The sequence below is a fragment of the Trichechus manatus genome, unplaced genomic scaffold (assembly GCF_000243295.1).
Source record: "Trichechus manatus latirostris isolate Lorelei unplaced genomic scaffold, TriManLat1.0 scaffold00037, whole genome shotgun sequence".
NCBI classification, from domain to species: Eukaryota; Metazoa; Chordata; class Mammalia; order Sirenia; family Trichechidae; genus Trichechus; species Trichechus manatus.
This window is the reverse complement of record NW_004443973.1, coordinates 3,231,542-3,255,239: the sequence shown is the minus strand read 5'-3', so window position 1 is coordinate 3,255,239 and position 23,698 is coordinate 3,231,542. Positions and strand designations below refer to the sequence as shown.

Here is a 23,698-nt window from a genome sequence, read left to right as displayed (position 1 = left end):
TAGGGCCTCTATGAGTCAGAATCAACTCGACGGCAGCGGGTTTATTTTAAAACTAGTACTAACATTGGCCTGTCCCCTTTTGTCTGGTAACTGCCATAGTAATTTCCCTTTCTTATTTACCTCCAGGATCTGTTTCCAGTCCTGTCCATCCTAGTCCTCCTCATCACTGCTCCAGGAACTGCCTATTGTTAGGGTCAGGATAAGGGTTCCTTTTCTTTTCTTTGCCCTGCTCTTCTGCCTCTGCTGTCCCAGGAGAATCCCCTTTCTCCATTTTCATACATGCCATGGCATGCGAACTAGCCACTTGCCTACCTTGCCTTCCCTTTTCTCCTCACCTCTGTCCTGTCTGTTAGGCTGATCGGTCAAAAAAAAAAAAAAAAAAACCGTAGCTGTGAGTCGATTGTGACTCAGTGATCTTATAGGACAGAGTAGAACTGCCCCGTAGGGTTTCCAAGGCTGTGAATCTTTACGGAAGCAGACTGCCACGTCTTTCTGCCGCGGAGTGGCTGGTGAATTCGAAGCGCTGACTTTTTGGTTAACAACTGAGTGCTTAGCCACTGCGCCACCAGGGCTCCTTGACTGATTGGTAGGGTGTCCACAGAACACCTGTCCATCAATTTTACAAGGGCTCCCATCTGTGCTCTTCATTCTTTTGTGAACAGAATCTCCTTGGTTATTACAGTGTGTTTGAAAGGTTAGGGAAAGGTCAGAGTGAATAACTGCCAACTATGAGAGCTTGAGAACAGACTGAGTGAGTTGAGGGCACTGTGGATTATATATTTTTAAAATTTTAAGCCTGATATCATGTTACTAAAATGTAACATTGCTTTTCAGTATTTTTTATTACAAATATATAGTATCTCTTTTCATGATATGGCAGGAATGGTTCAATTGACGTTGGTGGGCCAGCGTTGAAACCACCATTTATATTGCTGTGGTTAAAATGTGTTCCAATTTCCAGAATACCTAAATTTTCAATCAAATTTTTAGAACATAACCCTTTGAAAGTTGGAGGCTGTCTTTATAAACCAGCACTTAAAGAAACATTAACTTCTTGCTTTAATATAGAAACATTTTTTTCTAAGCTTTATTTGTGCTTTTAATAGATTTTTTCAATACTAGATAGTAACTTTTTTTTTTTTTTTTTGGTATATAGTGCTTGGAGCCTTTGTGGCTCAGTGGTTAAGAACTCGGCTGCTAACCAAAAGGTCGGCAGTTTGAATCCACCAGCCACTCCTTGGAAACCGTATGGGGCAGTTCTAGTCTGTCCTGTAGGGTCGTTGTGAGTCAGAATCTACTCTACGGCAACGGGCATATAGTGCTTAAAATCTAGTCAAGGTGAATAAGACTTAATAAGTTGTACCAATATGATATTTCAGTTCATCCTCTTCCATTTTTACAGTTCTTTAAAATTAAACCCATGCTTTAATAAGAACTTTGTATTAGTAAATGTTTTTTTCCTTTTAAATGCATACTACAGACATGAATATTCACTTTAATAATTTAACAATTTAAAATGTACTGTTCACCATTATACCACATTTTCCACGATTATGTCAAGTCTTGACTTGTTATATTCTTTTCTCCTTGTATTTAGTTCAGCTCATTTTAGGATAAGACTGTTTGTCATAGGGATAAAGAAGCAGACAGTATTTAGTGTATAGCAATTACATTTGGTTTAGTACAGGATTACAAAAGTTGTATGTATAAAAGTGTTGTTTAAAAATATATATATTTGGAAAATGAACCTATTACTAAATTAAGCATTTGAGAGTTTTTACAGGGAATTACTCCAGTGCAGAAAAAAAGTACTGTTTATCTCCCTTTCAATAAAAATAATTGCTGACTTGGTATTCAAGCAGTGAGAAAATGGATTTTGGTAAGATATTAATTTCATGCTGCTAATGTTTGAAATAACGGCACTTTTTAGCAGTAAGAGCAGCCAGTAACTAAAAATTCCTAGGTGCAAGTTTGTCACTGTATCTGCACTTTCTCCCTGCTTTTTACTTTTGTTGTTGTTCTGTGTAGAAGATATAATAGCTTATGGGAAACATTGTATTTAAAAGGAGAAAACAAATGTTTGCAGGAGAAAAACAGTAGAATAAAGATACTTTTTATTCGCTAAATGGTATTTAAACAAAAAATTGAGTCACTAATTATGGAATTTAACAATTGATCTTTTCAGCATTAACTCATGTTGAGGGTTCTGTAAGCAAAACCCTTGTTAATTTCATCTCTGATTTTCATAATTTGACACACAACTTGAGTTAATTTTACTTTTGCAGTATCAGTGAAGTTAATTACTAAGTAAATAAACCCTTATGTATGAAACTATTGTAAGAAAGGGTTTTATTTATTGGTTGATTGATTGTCACCACCATTTAAAGCTTGCCCTATGAGATCTCCCTTTCCTCTCCCCTTGGGTAGATCTCACGACTCTTCAGTCACTTTGAGGTATTAAAATACATCTCACCTTCAGGGCATAAAAAAGCCCAGCCCATTTTAAATTACAATTCAGATTGTGTATCCTCATGGCACTTACGTTCTGTTGGGGAGAAGGATAGTAAGATAATAAATAAAATATGTTACATGTTAGAGAGTGATAAATGCTAAGGAGGATATGAAATGTCTGGAGATCATATGTGACATTTCAGATAGGTGGGCCAGTGAAGGCCTCACTGAGAAGGTGACTTGGGTCAAGACCTGCAGAAGGTGAGGGAGCAGATCATGTGACTGTCTTGGAGAAGAGCATCTCAGGCAGAGGCACAGCTGATGCAGATGCCTTGAGGTGGGAGGTGGGAGGAACAGTGTTGCTACAGTAATGGAATGAGGAGAGTAACCGGAGAAGAGATGGGGGAGAGGGGCAAATTATACAGTCATTGTAGGTCCTTGGACTTTGACTTTAATGCAGAATAAGAAGGTAAGCCTTTGGAAGGTTTTGACCAGAGGCATGACATGTTTAGATTTACATTTTAACTCTGTTACTCTGCCTGGTTGTCATAAGGAGAATAGATTGCTGTGGTGAGGGTGAGGTCAAAGGTGGAAGCAGGGAGGCTGTTGCAGTTAACCAAGCCAGAGATGATGGTGTTTTGAACCAAGATTGGGCCAGTGGGGATGGGAGAAGTAGTAGAATTTTGGACATGTCTTGAAGACAGACTTAATAGAATTTGCTGATAACACAGGATATGAGTTGGAAAGAGGTTTGTCAAGGATGAAGTCTAGGCTTTTGCCCTAAATAATTAGAAGAATGGAGTTGTCATTAGTTAAGATAGGGAAGACTGTAGGAGGAGTTAGAATATCAGGAACTCAACTTGGGACAAGTTAAATTTGAGGTTCATATTAGATTTAAAAATAAAGACTGATTAGTAGCATTTAGATGTATAGATCTGGAATTCAGGATAGAAGTCTAGGCTGGAGATACAAATTTGGGATTTAACAGCATATTGATACTATTGGAAGCCGTGAAACTCCACAATCACCAAAAGATTGGGTATAGTTGGAAAAGAGAAGAGGTCCAAGGACTGAGCTGTCGGGTTGTGGCAGTCTTTAGATGTTGGGGAAATGAGGAATAGTAATAGAGATTGAGAAGGAAGGACCAGAAAAGTAGGACGAAAACCAGGAAAGTATGGCATTCTGTCACCCAAGCGAAGTAAGTGTATCAGGGAGGAGGAAGTGATCAGCCGGGTCAGATACTGCTGGACCAGTCAAATAAGAAGACGACTTAGAAGTGATCATAGGATCTAGTGATGAGGTTGTTTCTGACCTTGGACAAGAGCTGTTTCAATGTGGTGGGGAAGTAAAGGCCTATTTGAAATGAGTTTGAGAAGAAACAGGAGGAGGGGAATTGGAGACAGCAGGTCTCTACGTAGATTTGCTGTAAAGGAAAGATCATTGAGATGGAAGCTGGAAGGAGTGGAGAAATAGGAGTTAGTTTTTTAAATAAGTATTGGAGAAATGACATTGTTGTATTTTTTTGGGAATAACCCACCAGAGAAGGAAAAATGGATGATTGAAGACAGAGGTTAAAATTGCTAGAGTGTTACCGTTTGGAGGTAAGAGAGGATGAGAACTAGTACAAAGGTGTGAATGTGAATAGCACCTGTCTTTAGATTTGGGCATTTATCACCCATTCATTGTCTACTGATTGTGAGGCCTCAGTTTGGTGAATATGCTGCTAGCCTATAAAGTGCTTTGTTCGAATTAGAAAAAGTCATCTGGGTGACTTCAGTTCTACTGCTCTCACCCTCACCCTCTCTCCTGGCTTGGCTAGCAAGTGACACCTTCATGAAAAAGGGAGCCTTTCCTCCAGACAGGGCAGCTGTCACAAGGGGTGAATTTTAGCCCTCAGTCCCCTTAGGCCAGGTGCTCTTGGTAGGTACGGTACAGGAATCCAATATCGGACTGCAGTCCAACTCAGCCTACATCAAGGCAGCAGGGAAAGTTCTGTTTAGTATCCTGTTAAACAATAGTTAAACTTAGGTTTTATAAGGACTGTGGCAAATAGCATAAGTGGGAAGAAAACAATTTAAGAAACAAGATTTTGGTGTGAGAATTCCAGCTCTTCCACCAACTGGCAGTGTGATTTATTTGCGGTGGATAATTTACTGTCAGTTTCTTCAGTTGTAAAAGGAGGAGTTTGGCCTCAACCAGACTGTTTCCAGTCTATAATTCTGTGATTCATTAAAATACAGTAATCCCCAGCTTATCCTGTTCACCATCTGAACCATAGCACAATTCTTCTAAGAACCAAAAATTATTTCTGAGGCAATTTGGTTCTTTGTAGAGCAGCTTTCCCTTGGGCATTTATACAAATAAGTATTTGCAGAATTTCCCTGGAGATTAGAAGTAGCAGCATTGAAATTATAAGAGGAAATGTAGCAAACCGTCGAGAAAATTACAGACTAGTTTACATTGTTCAAATTCAGTGTATGCATTTTATAGCTGTGGGACATTCAGAAAGTTATTTAACTCTCTGTGCCCTAGTTTCCTCATCTAAAAATAGGAATCTAATAATAGCACCCACCTCTTAGGTTTGTTGGGATAATTATAGTAAGGACTAAGTAAATCTCAGCTAACATTATTGTTATTACTAGTGTTTAAAATGTATTGAGAGTCTCTGGGTGGTGCAAACAGTTAACAGGCTCAACTGCTAACTGAAAGGTTGGAGGTTTGAGTCTTCTCAGAGGCACCTTGGAAGAAAGGCTGGGAATTTCCAAAAAATCAGCTATTGAAAACTCTATGGAGCGTAGTTCTACTCTGACACATACGCGGTCATCATGAGTTAGGATAGACTCGACGGCAACTGGTTTTAACATGGATAGTTTGGAACCATTTCAGTAGATTAGCTATGCTATAAAAGTCTCTTTGACTACCATTTAATTATAAAGAATCGCCAAGTTAAAAAAAAAATTTAGAAAAGGTATTGAATCAGGTTAAATTTTTTTAAAACAAATCAGTTACTCAATTTTGAATTTTTCTTTTTTTAGTTACAATGAAAATTCACTTATAGAATATACCTGATTGTCAAATGATGACAGAACAATGAGCCATTAGTATAATTAGTTCTAGTTGCTGGCTATAATTAACATTTATAAAATGGTATTTATTTTAAAATATATGTTTTTTTCTAAATAGGTCAAAACAATAAGATTTTATCTGGCATATATCTCTGCCTTAAAGATAGATTTTTGAAATATTCTCTGAACATTTTTATCATACCATCAAGTTTTTACATCTTTCCTGTATTAACCACTTTTTAGAGCACATATTTGACTACTGACAACATCAATTATCTGAAGTTTTACAGTTTTACATTTAGAGAGTTAATAAGATATAGTTAAATCATTTCAACTATTCATGAATATCTGGTTGTAATTAATATAGTTGATTTATCAGTGCTGGTTTATACTTATTTTAAATCAGACATGCAGATCATTTCTAAACTGATGGCTACTTTAAAAGAAGAAAAGTTTTATACAGACATGTTCAGAAGTTTAAGATAATTTATGATTTAAAGGTTAGAGAAAAATGGAAGGTATGTTTAAAGAATATTAGAGTTGCCTTACCAACAAATAATTGTTAATTTAGATTTTATTTGAACTGTCTCTCTTGCCTATATTTCATAAATGAAATGATGATGTGTTGAGTATAATGCATCAAAATTTAACTAGGACTTGGTAGCATCTAGCACTCAGATTTTGGTTTTTCTCACTAAATGGAACTAGAGCTCCTTAGAGAAATGGCTGATTCCAAGGCTTGGAGCCTGGAACATCTTGTTATGCCAGAAAGTAAGGAAGTGCTCAAGGAAAAAAAAATGATAGCAGCATGTCCTTAGGATATAGGAGCCATTTTGAAGGGACTCCCACTGGCCAAACTGGGATAATTTGAGCATCAAAATAAGAGTAGTAATTAATTATAAAGCGTTGGGGAAAAAAATAGAAATGCATGAGGCTATATCGATAATAATACATATGTAAACACATACATGCACGCATACATATGTAGATACGTATGTATAGGAGAAGAGAGGGCTTGAGTTCCAACTAGTTAATGTGGAGGAAGTACTGGAGTTGGAAAACCATGGTTTTGTCACCATTGTAGTAAAGATTAGAATCACAAGTGTATACTAAATCTAGCAGAGAAATTTTGATAAGAAATGGGATATTGCATGGTTCTAAAGTGTCTGCCCACAGGTTACTTATTGGTGTCAGGGGAAAAAATAGTAACTAAACAGTAGAGAAATCAGACACCATCTTCTCTGGGTGATCAAAAGTAACGTCATCAATAAGGGACATGTGGACACCATGTCCCTCAGGATGTGATACCCTAGGAAGACACAATATCATATATGCACTGTTTCGGCCAGGAATGCATTACCTGAATCCAGTCATGAGGAAACATCAGACAAGCCCAAAATGGTGGACATTCTTTTTTTTTAAAGACTATATTCTTCAGAAATGTCAATATTATAAAAGTCAGAGGCTAAAAGAACTGCTCCCTATTAAATGAGACTGAAGACACAGGACATGCATGATCCTAAGACTGTCATCTCTATATACAGGAAAATTAAATGTTACAAAGGGCATTATTGGATTTATTGACAAAATTATAATAGAGGTTGTAGGTTAAATTATTGTATAGATGTTAAACATTTGCCAAAGTTGAAAACTTTACTGTGGTTATATAAAAAATAAAAACAAACTTCTTGTTGTCGAGGCGATTCTGACTCAGCGACCCTATAGGACAGAGAGGAACTGCCCCACAGGGTTTCCAAGGAGCAGCTGGTGGATTTGAACTGCTGACCTTTCGGTTAACAGCCAAGCTCTTTACCACTGTGCCACCAGGGCTGGGAAATTCACACTGAAGTGTTTAGGAGGAAAGGACCATGATGGATTCAGCTTACTCTCAGAAAGCTCAGAAAAAAGTGTGTGTGTGTGTGAAAAAGGTGTGTGTGTGTGTGTGTGTGTGTGTGTGTGTGTGTAAAGAGAAAGTGATAAAGGGAGGCAGAATACTAACTGGAGTTGCTGGGTAAGGAGTATACAGGTGTTCTTTGTACAATTCTTGCAATTTTACTGTAAGTTTGGAGTATTTCCAAATGAGAAGTTAATATATACATGCATGCACACATTGGGGCTTATTTCTTTAATACTTTTCTTATCTCTTATTGCCCCAGGTTGCTAATTTACCTTTAATACTTTATTGATTTTAAGATGTTAACATGCATTGCTTACAGATATACACATTGATTTTTAATTTCTTTTAAATAGTGCTGGGCCTAAAGGAGATAACATTTATGAATGGAGATCAACTATACTTGGTCCACCAGGTTCTGTATATGAAGGTGGTGTGTTTTTTCTGGATATCACATTTTCATCAGATTATCCATTTAAGCCACCAAAGGTAAGAATCTAGAAGTGCATACTTTAATATTTATCCTTCTGCAAAATTAGTTTATTCCAAAGGTTAATTATGTATTGATGTAATCATGTTTATGTCATTACATTTTTCATGGATTGATATGGAAACTCTCAAGTAACCAAGAATTTGAAAACTGTGAAAGTAATTGACCTCTACCTTCTACAAATAACTTTGTAATCCACAGAAAGGTTTAATTGTTGATTGTAAATAAAGTTATATTACCTTGTATGTCAGTAAAGCAAATTAATTTTGGATTTTTGATCACAATGAGGAAACATATCCTATGAGTCTTCCTTAAGAAACATATTGGGATAAAAATAAACCTATTTTAACAGCTTCCTGAAGTAAGGGTTAAATAACTTGAATTTTGTGCTAAATAACTCATTTTTATAGATAAGCAGAGAACTAGAAAACTCATAACAAGGAAGACAGACACTAATAATAATTAGTAAACTCATTTTGTGCCCTTTGTTAGTACAGTGTAGTAATGGGAACTGAGAGTGACTGGGTGCCTTCTCCTTCATTGATGACTTACTCATTTGAAGTGTGAATTTGGTGAAGAACAAACAGAAGTGTTGAGTTGTGCTTTGTAATGACTAGTAATTATTTTGCAAAGCTTAAACTTAATAGTTACTGAATGACTTCCTCTCCTTACTTCTCATTCTAAAATGGTCATACCAACAGGTTAGAACTGCCACAATTAAGCCTGAACATAATTACTGCAGAGACTTCCAGTGTGCCAGGGATAAGCATGTAATGGAGTCTGTGAGCCCTTAAATATGACAAAATGTTTTTCTTTTCAATATAGTTCCTTATGTTCCCCATAAAACCAAACCCGTGGCCGTCAAGTCAGTTATGACTCATAGCGATCCTGTAGGACAGAGTAAAACTGCCCCATAGCGTTTTCTAGGCTGTAATCTTAGGGAAGCAGACTGCCACATCTTTCTCCCACAGCAGCTGAGTGCTTAACCACTGTGCCACCAGGGCTGCTTTTCATGTTCCCTAAGCCAACATTATGATAAACGGAGAAAATACTGAAGTTGTCGAGGATTTCATTTTACTTGGATCCACAATCAACACCCATGGAAGCAGCAGTCAAGAAATCAGATGATGTATTGCATTGGGCGGATCTGCTGCAAAAAACCTAAAGTGTTAAAAAGCAAAGATGTCACTTTGAGGACTAAGGTGCACCTGACCCAGGCCATAGTATTTTCATTCGCCTCATATGCATGCAAAAGCTGGACAATGAATACAGAAGATCAAAGAAAAATTGATGCCTTTGAATTACGGTGTTGGTGAAGAATATTGAGTATACCATGGGCTGCTGGAAGAACGAACAAATCTGTCTTGGAAGAAGTACAGCCAGGATGCTCAAAAGCAAGGATGACGACACTTCATCTCACATACTTTGGACGTGTTATCAGGAGGACCAGTTCCCGGAGAAGGACATCTTGCTTGGTAAAATTAGAAGGTCAGCAAAAAGAGGAAGACTCTCAATGAGATGGATTGACACAGTGTCTGCAAGGATGGGCTCAAGCATAGCAACGATCTGTGAGAATGTCGCAGGACCAGGCACTGTTTTGTAACTGTTGTACATAGGGTCGCTGTCATGGATTGAATTGTGTCCCCCAAAAATATCTCAACTTGGCTGTGTGACGATTCCCAGTATTGTATAATTGTGTACCATTTTGTAATCTGATGTGATTTCCTTATGTGTTGTAAATTCAGTCACTATGATCTAATAAGATGGATTAGCAGCAGTTATAGTGATGAGGTATACAAGATTGGATAGTGTCTTAAGCCAATCTCTTTTGAGATACAAAAGAGAGAACCGAGCAGAGACACATGGGAACCTCACACCACCAAGAAAGCAGTGCCAGGAGCAGAGCGCATCCTTTGGACCTGAGGTTCCTGCGCTGAGATGCTCCCAGACCAAGGAAAGACTGATGCATTACAGGGACCTTCCTCCAGAGCCGACGGAGAAAGCCTTCTCCTGGAGCTGATGCCCTGAATTCGGACTCATAGCCTGCTGCACTGTGAGAGAATAAACTTCTTTGTTAAAGCCATCCCCTTGTGGTATTTCTGTTACAGCAGCACTAGATGACTAAGACAGTCGCCATGAGTCAAAATCGACCTGAGGGCACCTAATAACAACATCATAGTATTTAAAATCTGTATAGCTACTTAATGCCTGTGTGTGTGTGTATAAAATTTAAAGGTTTTGCTATTTTCATGTTTTTTTTTTTTTTTTTAAGGCAGGATTTTTAATCCTGCTTAGAAATCATTTTTCCAGCAAACATCTAACAAAGTAACAGTTCCATCTAGTGATATTTACCTCAAATTGCAGCTACAAAGGTCTCCCACCTGGAGGTATTTTTTTTTCGTTAACTATAGCTTTGCAGTAATTTTTGAGTGATTTACTGTGTGTGTCCATCACAATCTAAGATATTTAAATGGTGATCTCATTTAATGCTCCCAAGGTCTGCAGAATCTTGTCTTGCTAAATTAATCAAAGGGGCAAAACCCTCATACTAATAACACGACTAATTATATTCACATTCAGAATAATACATGTTAGAGGACAATATATCCCTAAATGTTCGCTTTCTATTCAGCAGTCAAGTTTCTCACAGAAAAAAATTCAAACCTTAGCAAACTAGCTCCTGACTGTAGTTATAAATAGTGATATTTATTTCTGTATGCCTAGTTTTTTTAGATTGGAAATTGTTTTTACATGTTGAGGAGTTAGCAAATTTTCATTTTGTACGAAATTCTGTATGTGGGGGGAAAATTGAGAAAAAAGACCCTTACATTTTTCTTAGCACCTTTCAATGGAAGATGGAAGTTGACTAATATAAAGGTTTCAGAATATGGTTCTCTGTATCAGTTTATCATAATCATTTTGATTAATGGTTATCCATAAATTTAGCATGTTAAGTATTTTTGCTGAAATCTCAGTATTTTAATTTTCTACATCTTTAATACTAGTTCAGTCCTTTTTCTGCGATATCTTACATAGTATTATTAAGTATGATTGAGATCTACAGTTGGACATGTGAAAAATGAATTAAGATTTCTGTTATGATTTGAGGTACAATTATTTCTGTATAGTACTGATTCTTTTTGAAGTTCAGATAAAGTATTGAACTTGAAAAATAATAATTTAAAATTCTCTTCTGTTCATGGATACTATTCTGTTGTTGATTCTTAAATAGCTGAAAGGATTCAAAATTTTAAGTGTATTACATTTGTAAACTACTCTTTTATACCTGTTGAGTAGCAGCAGTCAATTATCTGGGCATATTTTATGCCCATATTCCAGAGCAGCACTAATAGAAATACAATACGAGCTACACATGTACGTTTAAATTTTCTAGTAGCTACCTTAAAATGTAAAAAGAAATAGGTAAAAGTAATTTTTAATAACTTATTTAACCCCCAGAAATCCAAAATATTATCATTTCTACATATAGTCAATATAAAAATATTATTAATGACATATTTTACGTTCTCATTTTGATACTAAGTTTTTGAAATCTGGTATGTCTTTTACAGTTTTAGCCCATTTCAGTTTTACTAGCCATACTTTAAGAGCTCATTATTCATGGGTGGCTATTGTTTGCCATATTGGACAGAGCAGTTCTAGAGGCCCATAGTCTCTTCTCCTTCCCCACTAGGCCAGAAGTCTCTAAATTTAAAAAAAATCATGTATCAAAAAAAAAAAAAAAAAAAAAAAAAACGCACTTTTGAGAGTGTAATATTTTCTTTCCAGACTCCCCTTTGGAGAACATATTACACTGCTAGTTCCAAGAGATCAAGAACTGTGTCTTTGTTTCTTTGCAAATGCAATTCACAAATTAATTACCCCATTAGTATTAGTGTTCGTGGTTGTTTTGAAACTCTTCAGTATTTGTTCCTGTGATTTCTGTTCTTTTCTCGTACATCTCATAGATACATTTGTTTCCTTTGTCCAGTAGCTAAAGACCTTGTTTGTTTTATTTTACTGTCTTAGCTTAACAAGACAGTGAACTAGCTGTGTGGAAATGAAAAGCTGAGAATAGAAAGCAGGTAGTGCTGATGAGTTCACCAGCCTTCTCTAAATCTTCTTTAGTATATTCTTACATGTGATAAGAAATAGCTGAATTGGTGCTAATATTTTCTACTAAGAAACTAATGTAATCTTTCATTTTGTGTTTTTTAAAAAACGTCTTTTTTTTTTTTTTACCTTTGGCCTCAAAACATTTCTGTTCTCCCTCATTTTCTGTCTTTAAAACTCAGGTGTGTGTGTCTGTGTGTACACATGTATACATATACATACATATGATTACTATAGCATTCATTTAGATTAATTAAATCAACCACTCACTTTGGTATGAAATCAGTATAGCTCCCTCTACTGGGTTGAAGCCCTGGTGGCACAGTGGTTAAGAGCTCGGTTGCTAACCAAGAGGTCGGCAGTTCAAATCCACCAGCCACTCCTTGGAAGCCCTGTGGGGCAGTTCTAATCTGTCCTTTAGGGTTGCTGTGAGTTGGAATCGACTCGACAGCAATGGGAAAATACTGGGTTAGAACAAAAAAATTCTTTAAATTGAATCAAATGAAACCATTTACTTTTGTTACTACTTAAACATAGTCTAAGATTAACTTTTCAGTTTAAATTATTTGCTATTTAGTGTTATCAGTGATGCATTACCCATTGTTTCTGTTGGTGAGAGTGTCAGTTGGTAATAAAGCATTCATTTTCTTTCTGCTTTTTAATTTGACTGTCCTTAGGTTACTTTCCGCACCAGAATCTATCACTGCAACATCAACAGTCAGGGAGTCATCTGTCTGGACATCCTTAAAGATAACTGGAGTCCTGCTTTGACTATTTCAAAGGTTTTGCTGTCTATTTGTTCCCTTTTGACAGACTGCAACCCTGGTAAGCAAATATTTATGAACACATAATGAGACTACCAAAACCAGTATATTTTCTGGGTTAGCTTAAGTGTAGAATGAGAAATAAATGCTGTTGGTTGAAAGATCAACATAATACGTTTTGCAGTGAAATTATCAATATCATTTCATTTAGAATAGGCCAAAAGTCTCTCAGTAACTTCATGTAGTTTGCTTATTGGCACACCACCCTACAATTATTTTCTCTCATCATTAATGTAGTCTATTTTCTAAATTATTTAACTGTACAAACCACTTCTGATAGGAGTAAAGCAATGTCTCTGACATTTGTGCCTCTTTTTCTAACTCCTTCCATGCTGCCATGCGCTTTAGAGCAACCAGTTAGTAATGAAGGGAGTTTTTGTTCTTCCTTTTTGGATTAACAATCAATTACAGTTATATTAGATATAGTAGTAGTGGATATAAAAATTATTGCTGATGAGAGAGTTGGACTAGATTACGATTATATAAATACACATTTTTTATAAATGCATAACTGCCACATACAAACTTTAATCGGTAGCTGGACTCGAAGTGATGTTTAGGCCTGGGATTTCATATATGCTGTCTTACCATGTGATTGTCTTTAAAGAAGTTGACTTTTTAAAAAACATTTGATGAGCCACCAAAGGCTATCACTATTACCTTAGGCCTAACACTTACACACATGCCATAGAGAGAGAGAGAGAGAGATACTCATTGCAGCATCATTTATTAAAGCAAAAGAGTAGAAACAACCTGAATGTCCATCAGTAGCGTATGTAGCTATTAAAACAAATACATATGCTTATATGATTCTTTTTTTATGAGGAAGAGGACATTATGATAAATGCTTCTAAATGCATTTAATATCTTTGGAAAGAAGTGTTGTAAATGAGTAACAATGGTTTGCCAGGGAGAGGAATTTCTGGGAAGAGAGCCTTACTTTTTACTGGCAATCACTTGGTATACTTCAGTGATTATGCCATATGTATTTATTTTAACTTGTTGAAAAATATAAATAAAATTCAAAACTAAAGTTTACATCTTAAGTTCAATTTCTAGTTCAGAATTCTATTTAAAACAAAATGGCAAGTAAGTTTTCAAATGGAGATGTGGTTACTGATTAGAGTCATATTACTGCACAGAATGAAGAAAATGTTTCATTCTGAATAACAATGTATTGTAAGATCTAAATTTTATTGAAAAATACATATTTAAAATTACATTTTTAAATGTGCATAAGTAGGCTGAAGTATAATCACTTAGCATGCTTTCATTGTTGAATAACATGCCAAAAGTAAAAAATAGTTTTTGTATATTAAAGTCATACATCTTTATAAAAAATTAGATCTATTAACTGAGCATTTATTTTTTAGCAAGGGGGACTTTTCTGATTTGCATATTAAAATATACTGATGATTTTATTATTTTAAGCGTACCTCTTTTGAGGATCTAACCATTACGTATCAAGATGCTGGTGAAAAATAAGCATTTCAGTTTAATAAAATATTAGAACTATACCTCTAAGATACCACATAATTTAATCTTCTTTCTACTTTTCCAGCGGATCCTCTGGTTGGAAGCATAGCCACTCAGTATTTGACCAACAGAGCAGAACATGACAGGATAGCCAGACAGTGGACCAAGAGATACGCAACATAATTCACATAATTTGTATGCAGTGTGAAGGAGCAGAAGGCATCTTCTCACTGTGCTGCAAATCTTTATAGCCTTTACAATACGGACTTCTGTGTATATGTTATACTGATTCTACTCTCTGCTTTTATCCTTTGGAGACTGGGAGACTCCCTAAAAAGGTAAATGCTATCAAGAGTAGAACTTTGTAGCTGTAGATTAGTTATGTTTAAAACGCCTACTTGCAAGTCTTGCTTCTTTGGGATATCAAAATGTATTTTGTGATGTACTAAGGATACTGGTCCTGAAGTCTACCAAATATTATAGTGCATTTTAGCCTAATTCATTATCTGTATGAAGTTATAAAAGTAGCCGTAGATGACTAGGAATTATGTCATTTGTATTAAACCCAGATCTATTTCTGAGTATGTGGTACATGCTGTTGTGAAAATGTTTTACCTTTTACCTTTGTCAGTTTGTAATGAGAGGATTTCCTTTTACCCTTTGTAGCTCAGAGAGCACCTGATGTATCATCTCAAACACAATAAACATGCTCCTGAAGGCTTAGTTTCCTGTCGTAATATTTTAAGTCAGTCTTGTTAGAAGGTGTGTCTGAGATGATTGTTGATGAAATAAAAATGGAAAGATCGACTACTAAGGACTAGTATAAATAAATGAATTACTAAATTGAAAGCGTTTAAAATCTTATTAAATGAGTAGAGTTTTTTCCTTTAAGTCTATCAAGACAAATATAATGAGCTTAAATATGCAAAACTGGATTTTAAACCATTGGTCTCAAAAACACATAAAGCTTTGCTTTATTAATATGATACTTCTGAATTATGAAGTGCTAAGAATTTGAGCTAAAAAAAATATGAAATCTTGCCTCATTCAGGATGGATCATTTTGTTCCCAAATTTGTGATTTCTGTCCACTGTTGGGCAGTATTGTCAAACAATAACTTCGATCTGGTAGCTATTCTGTTTACCTTTAATCTTGGTTTTGAGTGTTCATGGTGTGCATTACCATTCTTACTATGGCACATGGCCAGTGATACAGCCAGAGGCAGAGTTAACACAAACCCTTGTCTGCCCTGAAGGTAGAATAGAACTGTGGATTAGTGTGCAGATATGACTTTATTTCTCAGTTGAAGAAATATACCAACTTTTAAAGTTTTATTGTTTAAATTTCTTTCTCATTATAGTTATTAAATAGTAGGTTTCTTTTAGAGATAGAATTACTTTATAATCAGATTTGGTATACAGAGTAGAAGTGTGCTTTTTTTTCTAAGACTAGGATAATTATTGAGGTGATTCTTTGGTCATGTAGCCAAGATTGCAGAATATGAAGAAAATAACCTTTTGAATCCTAAATGTAAAAATGGAATACCATATTAAAATTTATAGAATGGAATTACTAACAAAAATACATTGCTTCGAGATAGTAAGTAAAACATGTATAGTTACATATACTGTCACTAAGAATAGTGGGCTCCTGCTTGAGTATTTGTCAATAGAAGTCTCAAATTAGGGTAAAAAAAAAAATTACGCTCTTGTATATCTATTTCTCACTTAAACGCCAAAAAATGTCACTCCCTGTCACAAAGGAACACTAAACACAAAGGTGCTATTTCAAAAAATTTCAAGCTTAAGCCTATGAAAATCTGAGCTTTGATTTTAAATGGTAACTAATAATCTGTCATGGAGTTGCAGTCAATGTGATGAAGGTGGAGACCTTTTATGTAAGCTATAAGGACTTCTAGGAGCTCTGGATGAGCTGTAGAGAGTAGTTTTCCCCCCACTTCCAAGGCTATACATTCTGTGTCTGAGGAATAAATTTCTCTCTCAGTACTAGAAAAGCCTTCTTCATTTTGGGTATTTGGATGTCTGAGGGTATTACGATTGTACTTCCCTCATTTTCTATCAACATAATTACTGCCACCAACCTGTATGGCTTACTTGTAGGCTGTCTGTGTCCCATAGTGGCTTAAGGCGGAGTGGAGGGAATTGATTACCTAAAAATATTTGCAGCTTTTCTTCAAGCTACCTTTGTGGCCTTGAACAAGATGCTTTAACTTCTTTGAGTTTCAGTTTATTCATATATGAAACTAAAGAGTTGAATTTGATTATTTCCTTGTTCTCTATTAGCATTCAAACTTGGTAATTCTAATCTTGTAAATTTTTGTTACGCCTGTTCTGCTTTCTATTTCAGGGAACAGGCTTCAGTTTCAAATGAGCTAGAGTAGGCTGGTGTTACAAATAAGTAGCTCCACCTATAAAATGAAAGCCACATTCTTCTAAGTTTGAAAGGAGAGAATCAGAACTCGCATATCGACAGAATAACAATCACCATTTGGTTACCTACTATTAAATTCCAAAGTTGAGATTTTTTTGTCTCATTCTCTATTTCTGAAAAATTACGGATCCTCTTGTCAGTTATCTAGGTAGCCGTATTTATGTACACTATTATTAGGGAGTTTTTCTCCATGAATCTTTGCTAGGGTTATAAATTGTGATATTTAAGAACTTAGACTTTTTCTCACTCATTAAGAGCAAATTTTACAAATTACAAGTTCAAAGGAAATGTGACAAGTGTTCAAGAATGGTCATGGCACCATGCATCCCATTGTACTTGGAGTGTTGTGATTATGATCCTGTGCCCTCAGAGGAGTCATGCAGTGCACTACTACATGTCAGCACCTTTTAGGCACTAATGTGCCTTACCTCATTAATATCCCCTAAAGGTTCCTAGGCGGCGCAGTTTGTGCTCCACTGCTAATCTAAAGGTTGGTGGTTCAAACCCACCATGGAAGAAAAGTCCTGGTGATCTGCTTCTGTTAATATCACAGCCAAGAAAACCCTATGGAGCAGTTCTTCTCTGTAACACATGGGGTCACCATGAGTCAGAATCAACTCAACGGCAACTAACAGCAAAGAGCTTTATGTGAATAGGCACTCCCATGATCCTCAGTTGACTTTTGAAACTGATGCATAGACAGGTTAAATAACTTGCCCCAGATTACACAGCCAGTGTGATGTGGGGAACAGCCCACATTCTTTACTACTAGGCTAAGAGTTTTTGTTTATAACATCACATGTAAATATTGAGCATATATATGTGCATGTGTGTGTATATATATACATATATATGATTTCCTTTTAATTTGGAAAATTATTTGCAAATGAGATAAATGACATTATTTTATTATTAAATTTCATCATTTGTATAGTTTAGTAATAACCTTTTAAAATAATTCTGTTTTTTATTTATTTATGAAAAAAGTCAACATAATGTCTAATATAATTTAACCATGCATTATATATAACTACATCAGGAAATTTGTGTTGATAAGTTTATCAAGCATTTAATGTCTACCTTTTTCAAAATAACAAGGTATTTTTGTTATCTTGGCATTACTTTTTTTTTTTTTTTAATCAAAATCTTAACTAATCACAGTGATAAAATCCTGTTGATATTTGCAGTTTGAATTGACCCATATATGTTACCCTTTCTAATAATAATTTTGAGTTGTTGTTTTCTGATGTGAACTTAAAGAACTTGGAGTCAACCCACTAACTTGTCCAAGTGTATTCTTACAAGAATGACTGTATTACAAAATATGAGTCAATTTTGGCCCTTTGGCTTCAGATATTAACCTACATTGTTGTCATGTTAGTGCTTAACATGAGCACATTTTTAGTCAGCATTGATATTATGGTCTTTGGAGAGATGTGTACATGATCTGAAACACCAATTATTTTTTAAAACCATTGCAAATTGTTTTAAGAGACAGATAATGATTCTACATTATTTGTACGATCCACTTATATTTCATTTAGTGTTCATTTTGTAGATAAATAGAACATATAAATTCATTCAATTCATTTCTAAACAAATTGTTTTTTCAAGCAATACTCAGAACGTAATTCATAATTACATTTTATCAAATATGCATTATTTGAAATGAAACTGTTTTCAACCAGCTTGTCAACTTTTTCTTGTAAAGTTATTAATTGATTTAAATGTGTAATGTGAATGTCCGTGTGTAATTGGATGTTTCTACATAGTGGACTGAAATTCCTTTCACAATGATTATAAAATGAATTGTTGGGACTGTTTATAAGCAACATTGCCAACAGTTTGGCCTCAGTTAAAACCGCAGTAGTCAGGGAGAATCAACCTTGTTAATTAGAAATGTTCCTCTTTCTCTCCCGGACTCTGTTAAAAACACTTCTCTGAAAAGAGTGTCCTGGAACTCCAGCAGTAGCTTTCTTATTTCAATTTTGATACCTTCTGAAACCCTGGTGGTGTAGTGGTTAAGAGCTACAGCTGCTAACCAAAAGTTCAGCAGTTCGAATCCACCAGGTGCTCTTTGGAAACTCTGTGGGGCAGTTCTACGCTGATCTATAGTCGTTATGAGTCAGAATCGACTTGATGGTAATGAGTTGGTTTTTTTTTTTTGGTGATCTGAAAACTTCTTGTGGTTCCAGTAACTCAAGTAGCTAGAAGCCCAAGGTGATTTTTAAATCACGGAATCTTATGTATTAGTTAAGTCCAGACATTGAGAAGCTGACTTTTAAAATTAAAAAAAAAAAAAAAAGCAATAAGTTACCTGGATTAAGGCACAAAGACAGTGTAAGTGGCCTTTACTAGTCTTTATCATTAAATTAATTATACATGAATGATTTAACTATGATTAGGCATCAGATTAGGCTTTGGGGCGTAGTTCTGAATACGTTCTAAAGTAAACAGAACTATGGCATAGCAAAAGGTAAATTGACAATTCTAGGTATTACCAATGAAGTATTTTTAAAGAAATTTAAATTCACTCTAAATATTCCATATCTATAGGTTACCCTTGTTGAAATCAGGAGAGGCTAAAAGGCAATCATGCAAGTCTGTCCAACACGTCATAAAAAACAATTTGTATTTTGAAATATTCTAATCCCTGAAGTTTATCTCAAGTCCACCACCTCTGGTGAAACCTTTCCCTTTTACTGTTCTCATGTACCTCTTAATCTGTCAGTCTGTCTGTTTGTCTGAGACACCATCTGCACAAACATCAGAAATATGTTGGCCAATAAAGAGAAGTCAAGCATATGTATATTTCTAAGCGTCAGCAACAAGCCAGGTGCCCTCCTCAGCAATGTTGGATCTAAAGCCAAGAATCTTTTTTTTCTTTTACTTTGGGGGTAGGGGGTGGGAGAAGGGGGGTTATGCTACCCCTTAACTAATCTCCATTGTGAGTTTATTTATTGTACAAATACTAAGTGCTTGCTAAGTGCAAGATCCTTTCTGGCTCTGTGGTGTACAGAGATGAATACATTGTCACATCCTTAAATAGTTTGTCATTTTCCTGTCCAGATATTTTCCCCTCTTCTTAGCAAAAGAGAACACATCTTTGCTAATGTGTATCCGTTTACTGTTGAATGAGAAATTGAACAGATGTCCCTCCTGATTTAGCTATGAAAATATTAGTACAATATTTGGTAAGTTTTGCCCAATCTATATGTTAAATACACTTAATACTGTTTGGTACTTTTAAAATAATTGCTGTCTATCTTTCAAACTACTCTTGGTACCCAATGTCTCTCACATGCGTTTTGGCTTTTTATTATATTCAGTTTATCATCTTATACGTGTTTCTGGAGAGTGAGTTTTTGGGGGATAATATCTATACTCCTTTTCTCTATATCTCAGTACATGGCCCAGTATCTAACATAATATGTGTTTGTTGAATGAGTGAATATTATATCATAGGTGTAAATCTTCTCCATAAGATTATGGAGGTGTCCCTTGAGGGCAGAGATCATGTGCAGCATATCAGTCATGAATTCCCTATTGTACGGATTCAGTGCTTTATACATGGTAGGTGCTATATATATTCCTGTTAAATTGAAATATAGGTAATAGCCCGTGGGTTATTCACATAACCTACTTTAATGCTTTTTTAAAATGGAGAGTGAATTAATTTTGTAATTTTAAAAGTTCTTAAATCAAGATTCATTTATCCTACAAAATTCACATAATTTACCACTATCATTACTGTCTTAATTGATATGTTTCTGTGTTCCCTTTTGGTAAAAAAAGAAAAGAGACAAAGAAATGTGTCTGGTTACAATATTCTTTTAGGGAAATCTAATAGGAAAAATAAAAAGTGACCTTTGAAAAAAATCTCTTTTAAGAGAAGTATTTCAGGGAAAGGTAATTTGTATACTGTACAATATTATAGGGGGAGTCCATGAATGTTGGAAGTTGTTTACTGAAATATTATCTAGCTTCTGTGAGAAGGGGAAATGGAATAGCAGAAAGAATCAAATGAGTCACTTTTTTTGTATTGCCCCATGTTATTCCTGTGCCAGTAAGTATAAGTAAAAGGTGACTGGGTAAAAGCTCCTTAATTCCAGAACTATAATTTCAACAACTTCTCATTTATCCCACTAATTGTAGCATGAGCAAAGTCGGGTGTGTGACTGTTTATTGTTCCTAGGCCTACCTCATACCAAGAAAGGGAAAGGTAAACCTGTGGAGAAGAGTTCCCGAGAAGTATTGGGCACCAAGAAAAATCCTGACAATTATGAGCCAAGTGTGTGAGGAAGGTTAAGGATTCTCTTGTGACTGAGATTGGGGTACTTATGTATTTGCATAAACATTTCATATTTTCATCTACAAAGTGTGAAGAGTTATTACGAGGAACACAGGGAATTGAGGGATAAGGCTATAGGGATATCACTAGCACCCCTTAGCTGAATCCTTTATCATACACTGAGGAGCACTTTAGCCCTCTGCCGGACTCTGGCCCCGACCACACACCTTAGCCCTCTGCCAAACTCTGGCCCTGACTACACACCTCCCAAATGATAAAGATCATTTTAAATATCCATGTGAAACAATGCTTTTTCTTCTCTAGTTTTTTTTTTTTTAAATGACACATTGTGTTTTATTTATGTATGTATGTCATCTACCTTACTGGATCGTTGTTACTGTCAAGTCAGTTCCAACTCATAGCGACCCTATGTACAACAGAATGAAACACTGCCTGATCCTGTGCCATCCTTACAATGGTGGTTGTGCTTGAGCCCATTGTTGCAGCCACTGTGTCAGTCCATCGCATTGAGGGTCTTCCTCTTTTTTGCTGACCCCCTAGTTTACCAAGCATGATGTCCTTCTCCAGGGACTGGTTCCTCCTGATACCATGTCCACAGTATGTGAGAGGAAATGCTTGACACCTTCAGTCTTTTCTCTGTTCATCATGATTTTGCTTACTGGTCCAGTTGTGAGGAATTTTGTTGATCATGAGCTCCTTGAAATCAGGGATCAAATTAATTTCATTTAGTAAGTTATTTGTTTATTCTGGCAGTATTGTTTTCGTTGGTTAAGATTAGCAGTGAACAAAACACATGAAAAATCCCTGCCCTTACGGATTAAATTTCAAGAGAGACGGGGGGCGGGGTGGGGAGTGAAAATACATAGATGGGGGTCCCTGGGTGGTGCAAATGGTTAAGCACTGGACTACTAACCTGAAGGCTGATGATTCAAACCTACCCAGAAGCTTCTTGGCAGTAAGGCCTGGTGATCTGCTTCTGAAAGGTTGTAGCCTTGAAAACTCTGTGGAGCAGGTACACTCTATACACATGGGGTCATCATGAGTTGAAATCAATGGCAACTAAAACAACAACATGTCAGATAATTGCTTGGGTGGCACAAACAGTTAAGTGCTCAGCTACTAGCCAGAAGGTTGGTGGTTTGAACCTACCTAGAGGCTCTTTGGAAGACAGGCCTGGTAATCTGTTTCCAAAAGGTCACAGCCTTGAAAACCCTATGGAGCAGGTCTCCTGTGACACATGGGGTCACCAGGAGTCAAAATCGACTCGATGGCTACCAACAACAAGTGCTATGGAGAGCAGGGAAGGAGGAAGGGGAGGTTGCAGTGAAATTATAAAAAACTTAGGGAAGACTTCACCAAAAAGTCAAGAGCTGAAAATTATGAGGACTAAGCCACACAGAGGAAGAGTATTGCAGGCAAGGGGAATATAACAAGCAGAAACAGTCCAAGGCAGTAGCATGGCCAGTGTGTTCAACAGTAGCAAGGGCCCAGTGGGGCTGGAGAATGTGAAAACTAGGAGAGGAGTAAGAGGTGAAATCAAGGAGATGACAGATGGGCAAATCACTGAAAGAGTCTTGTAGACCATTGTAAGGAGTAGCTAATACTCTAAATAAGATGGGAGGCCTTTAGAGGGTTTTTTAGCCAAAGAGTGACAGGATCTAACTTACGTTTTATTTGAATCTCTGGTTACTACTATTTAGCAAAAGATATGGTTGGGGGGAAGGCCAGTTGGGGAACTGGCCGGTTTGTTGATGAGAAAGATTAAATAGGGGGAAGTAGATAATGTAGGGGAGAGAGAGAGTGTCCTTGAGAAAGTCATCTCCCCCACCATCTACTGAGGTGTTTCCAAGCTCTCTGCCCTTACGTTGGACATCTCTCTCTCTTCCTGACTAGATTAGGAGTTCTTTTCAGAAATGTAGCTATATATGTATATATAAATTAAATCTGGCACTTAAAGCAGTAGCATTCACCAAATTCTTGAATTTATCTAGGTAGGCAGGAGGGGATAGGGTCTAGCACACAAGTGAAGTGGTTGACCTTTGCTAGGACAGATATCTCATGTATAGTTAACAGGAGAGCAGGCAGAAGACCAGGAGATATGTCCAGATTGGAGGATAGATGTAGTGGAAAAATCATTGGTTGCTTCTGTTCCTCCATAAAGTAAGAAATGGTTATTGGCTGAAAGTGAGATTGGGATGAGAGCTCATGCATTGTGTGTCTCTTGGTGCCCAGTATAGTAGTCATTTGTTGTTGCATGAATAAATGATTTGGTGAGATGTCTACCTAGATGTGCCTTAAATTTCATAGTTTCATGTTGATAAACAAGTAATTGAAATTCCCACAGTAACTAGAACAGCTTTTCTTTTTCTTCATGCATGGTTAGCAATTGTTAGCTGATTTGAACCTCAAGCACCTTAAATGTTTTCTTTCTTTAAAAGTGATTTTCCCCCAAAGTCCATCAAATGGGGAGAAGACAGTCTTTTTAACAAATGGTACTGGCAAAACTGGATATCCATCTGCAAAAAAATGAAACAGGACCCATACCTCACGCCGTATACAAAAACTACTTCAAAATGGATCAAAGACCTGAATATAAAGCCTAAAACTATAAAGTTCATAGAA

At 36.1% G+C, this 23,698-nt stretch overlaps 1 protein-coding gene across 5 annotated transcripts in view; it reads left to right on the top strand.

The window, feature by feature from the left end:
* The window catches only part of UBE2E3 (ubiquitin conjugating enzyme E2 E3), a 126,092-nt gene that overhangs the window by 95,351 nt on the left and 7,043 nt on the right, over positions 1-23,698 (top strand). For 3 of the 5 annotated variants that reach the window (XR_002823958.1, XR_002823957.1, XR_002823956.1), the window contains exons 4-6: positions 7,767-7,899; positions 12,691-12,838; positions 14,399-14,651. Coding sequence is in view for 2 of the 5 variants with exons in the window: in XM_023730514.1 (XP_023586282.1) it covers positions 7,767-7,899; positions 12,691-12,838; positions 14,399-14,496 (379 nt within the window). In the remaining 3 variants the exon portion in view is untranslated. Of the gene's footprint in view, positions 1-7,766; positions 7,900-12,690; positions 12,839-14,398; positions 15,034-23,698 lie in introns of those variants that run through there. The other 2 variants (XM_023730514.1, XM_023730513.1) reach the window with 1 other exon arrangement.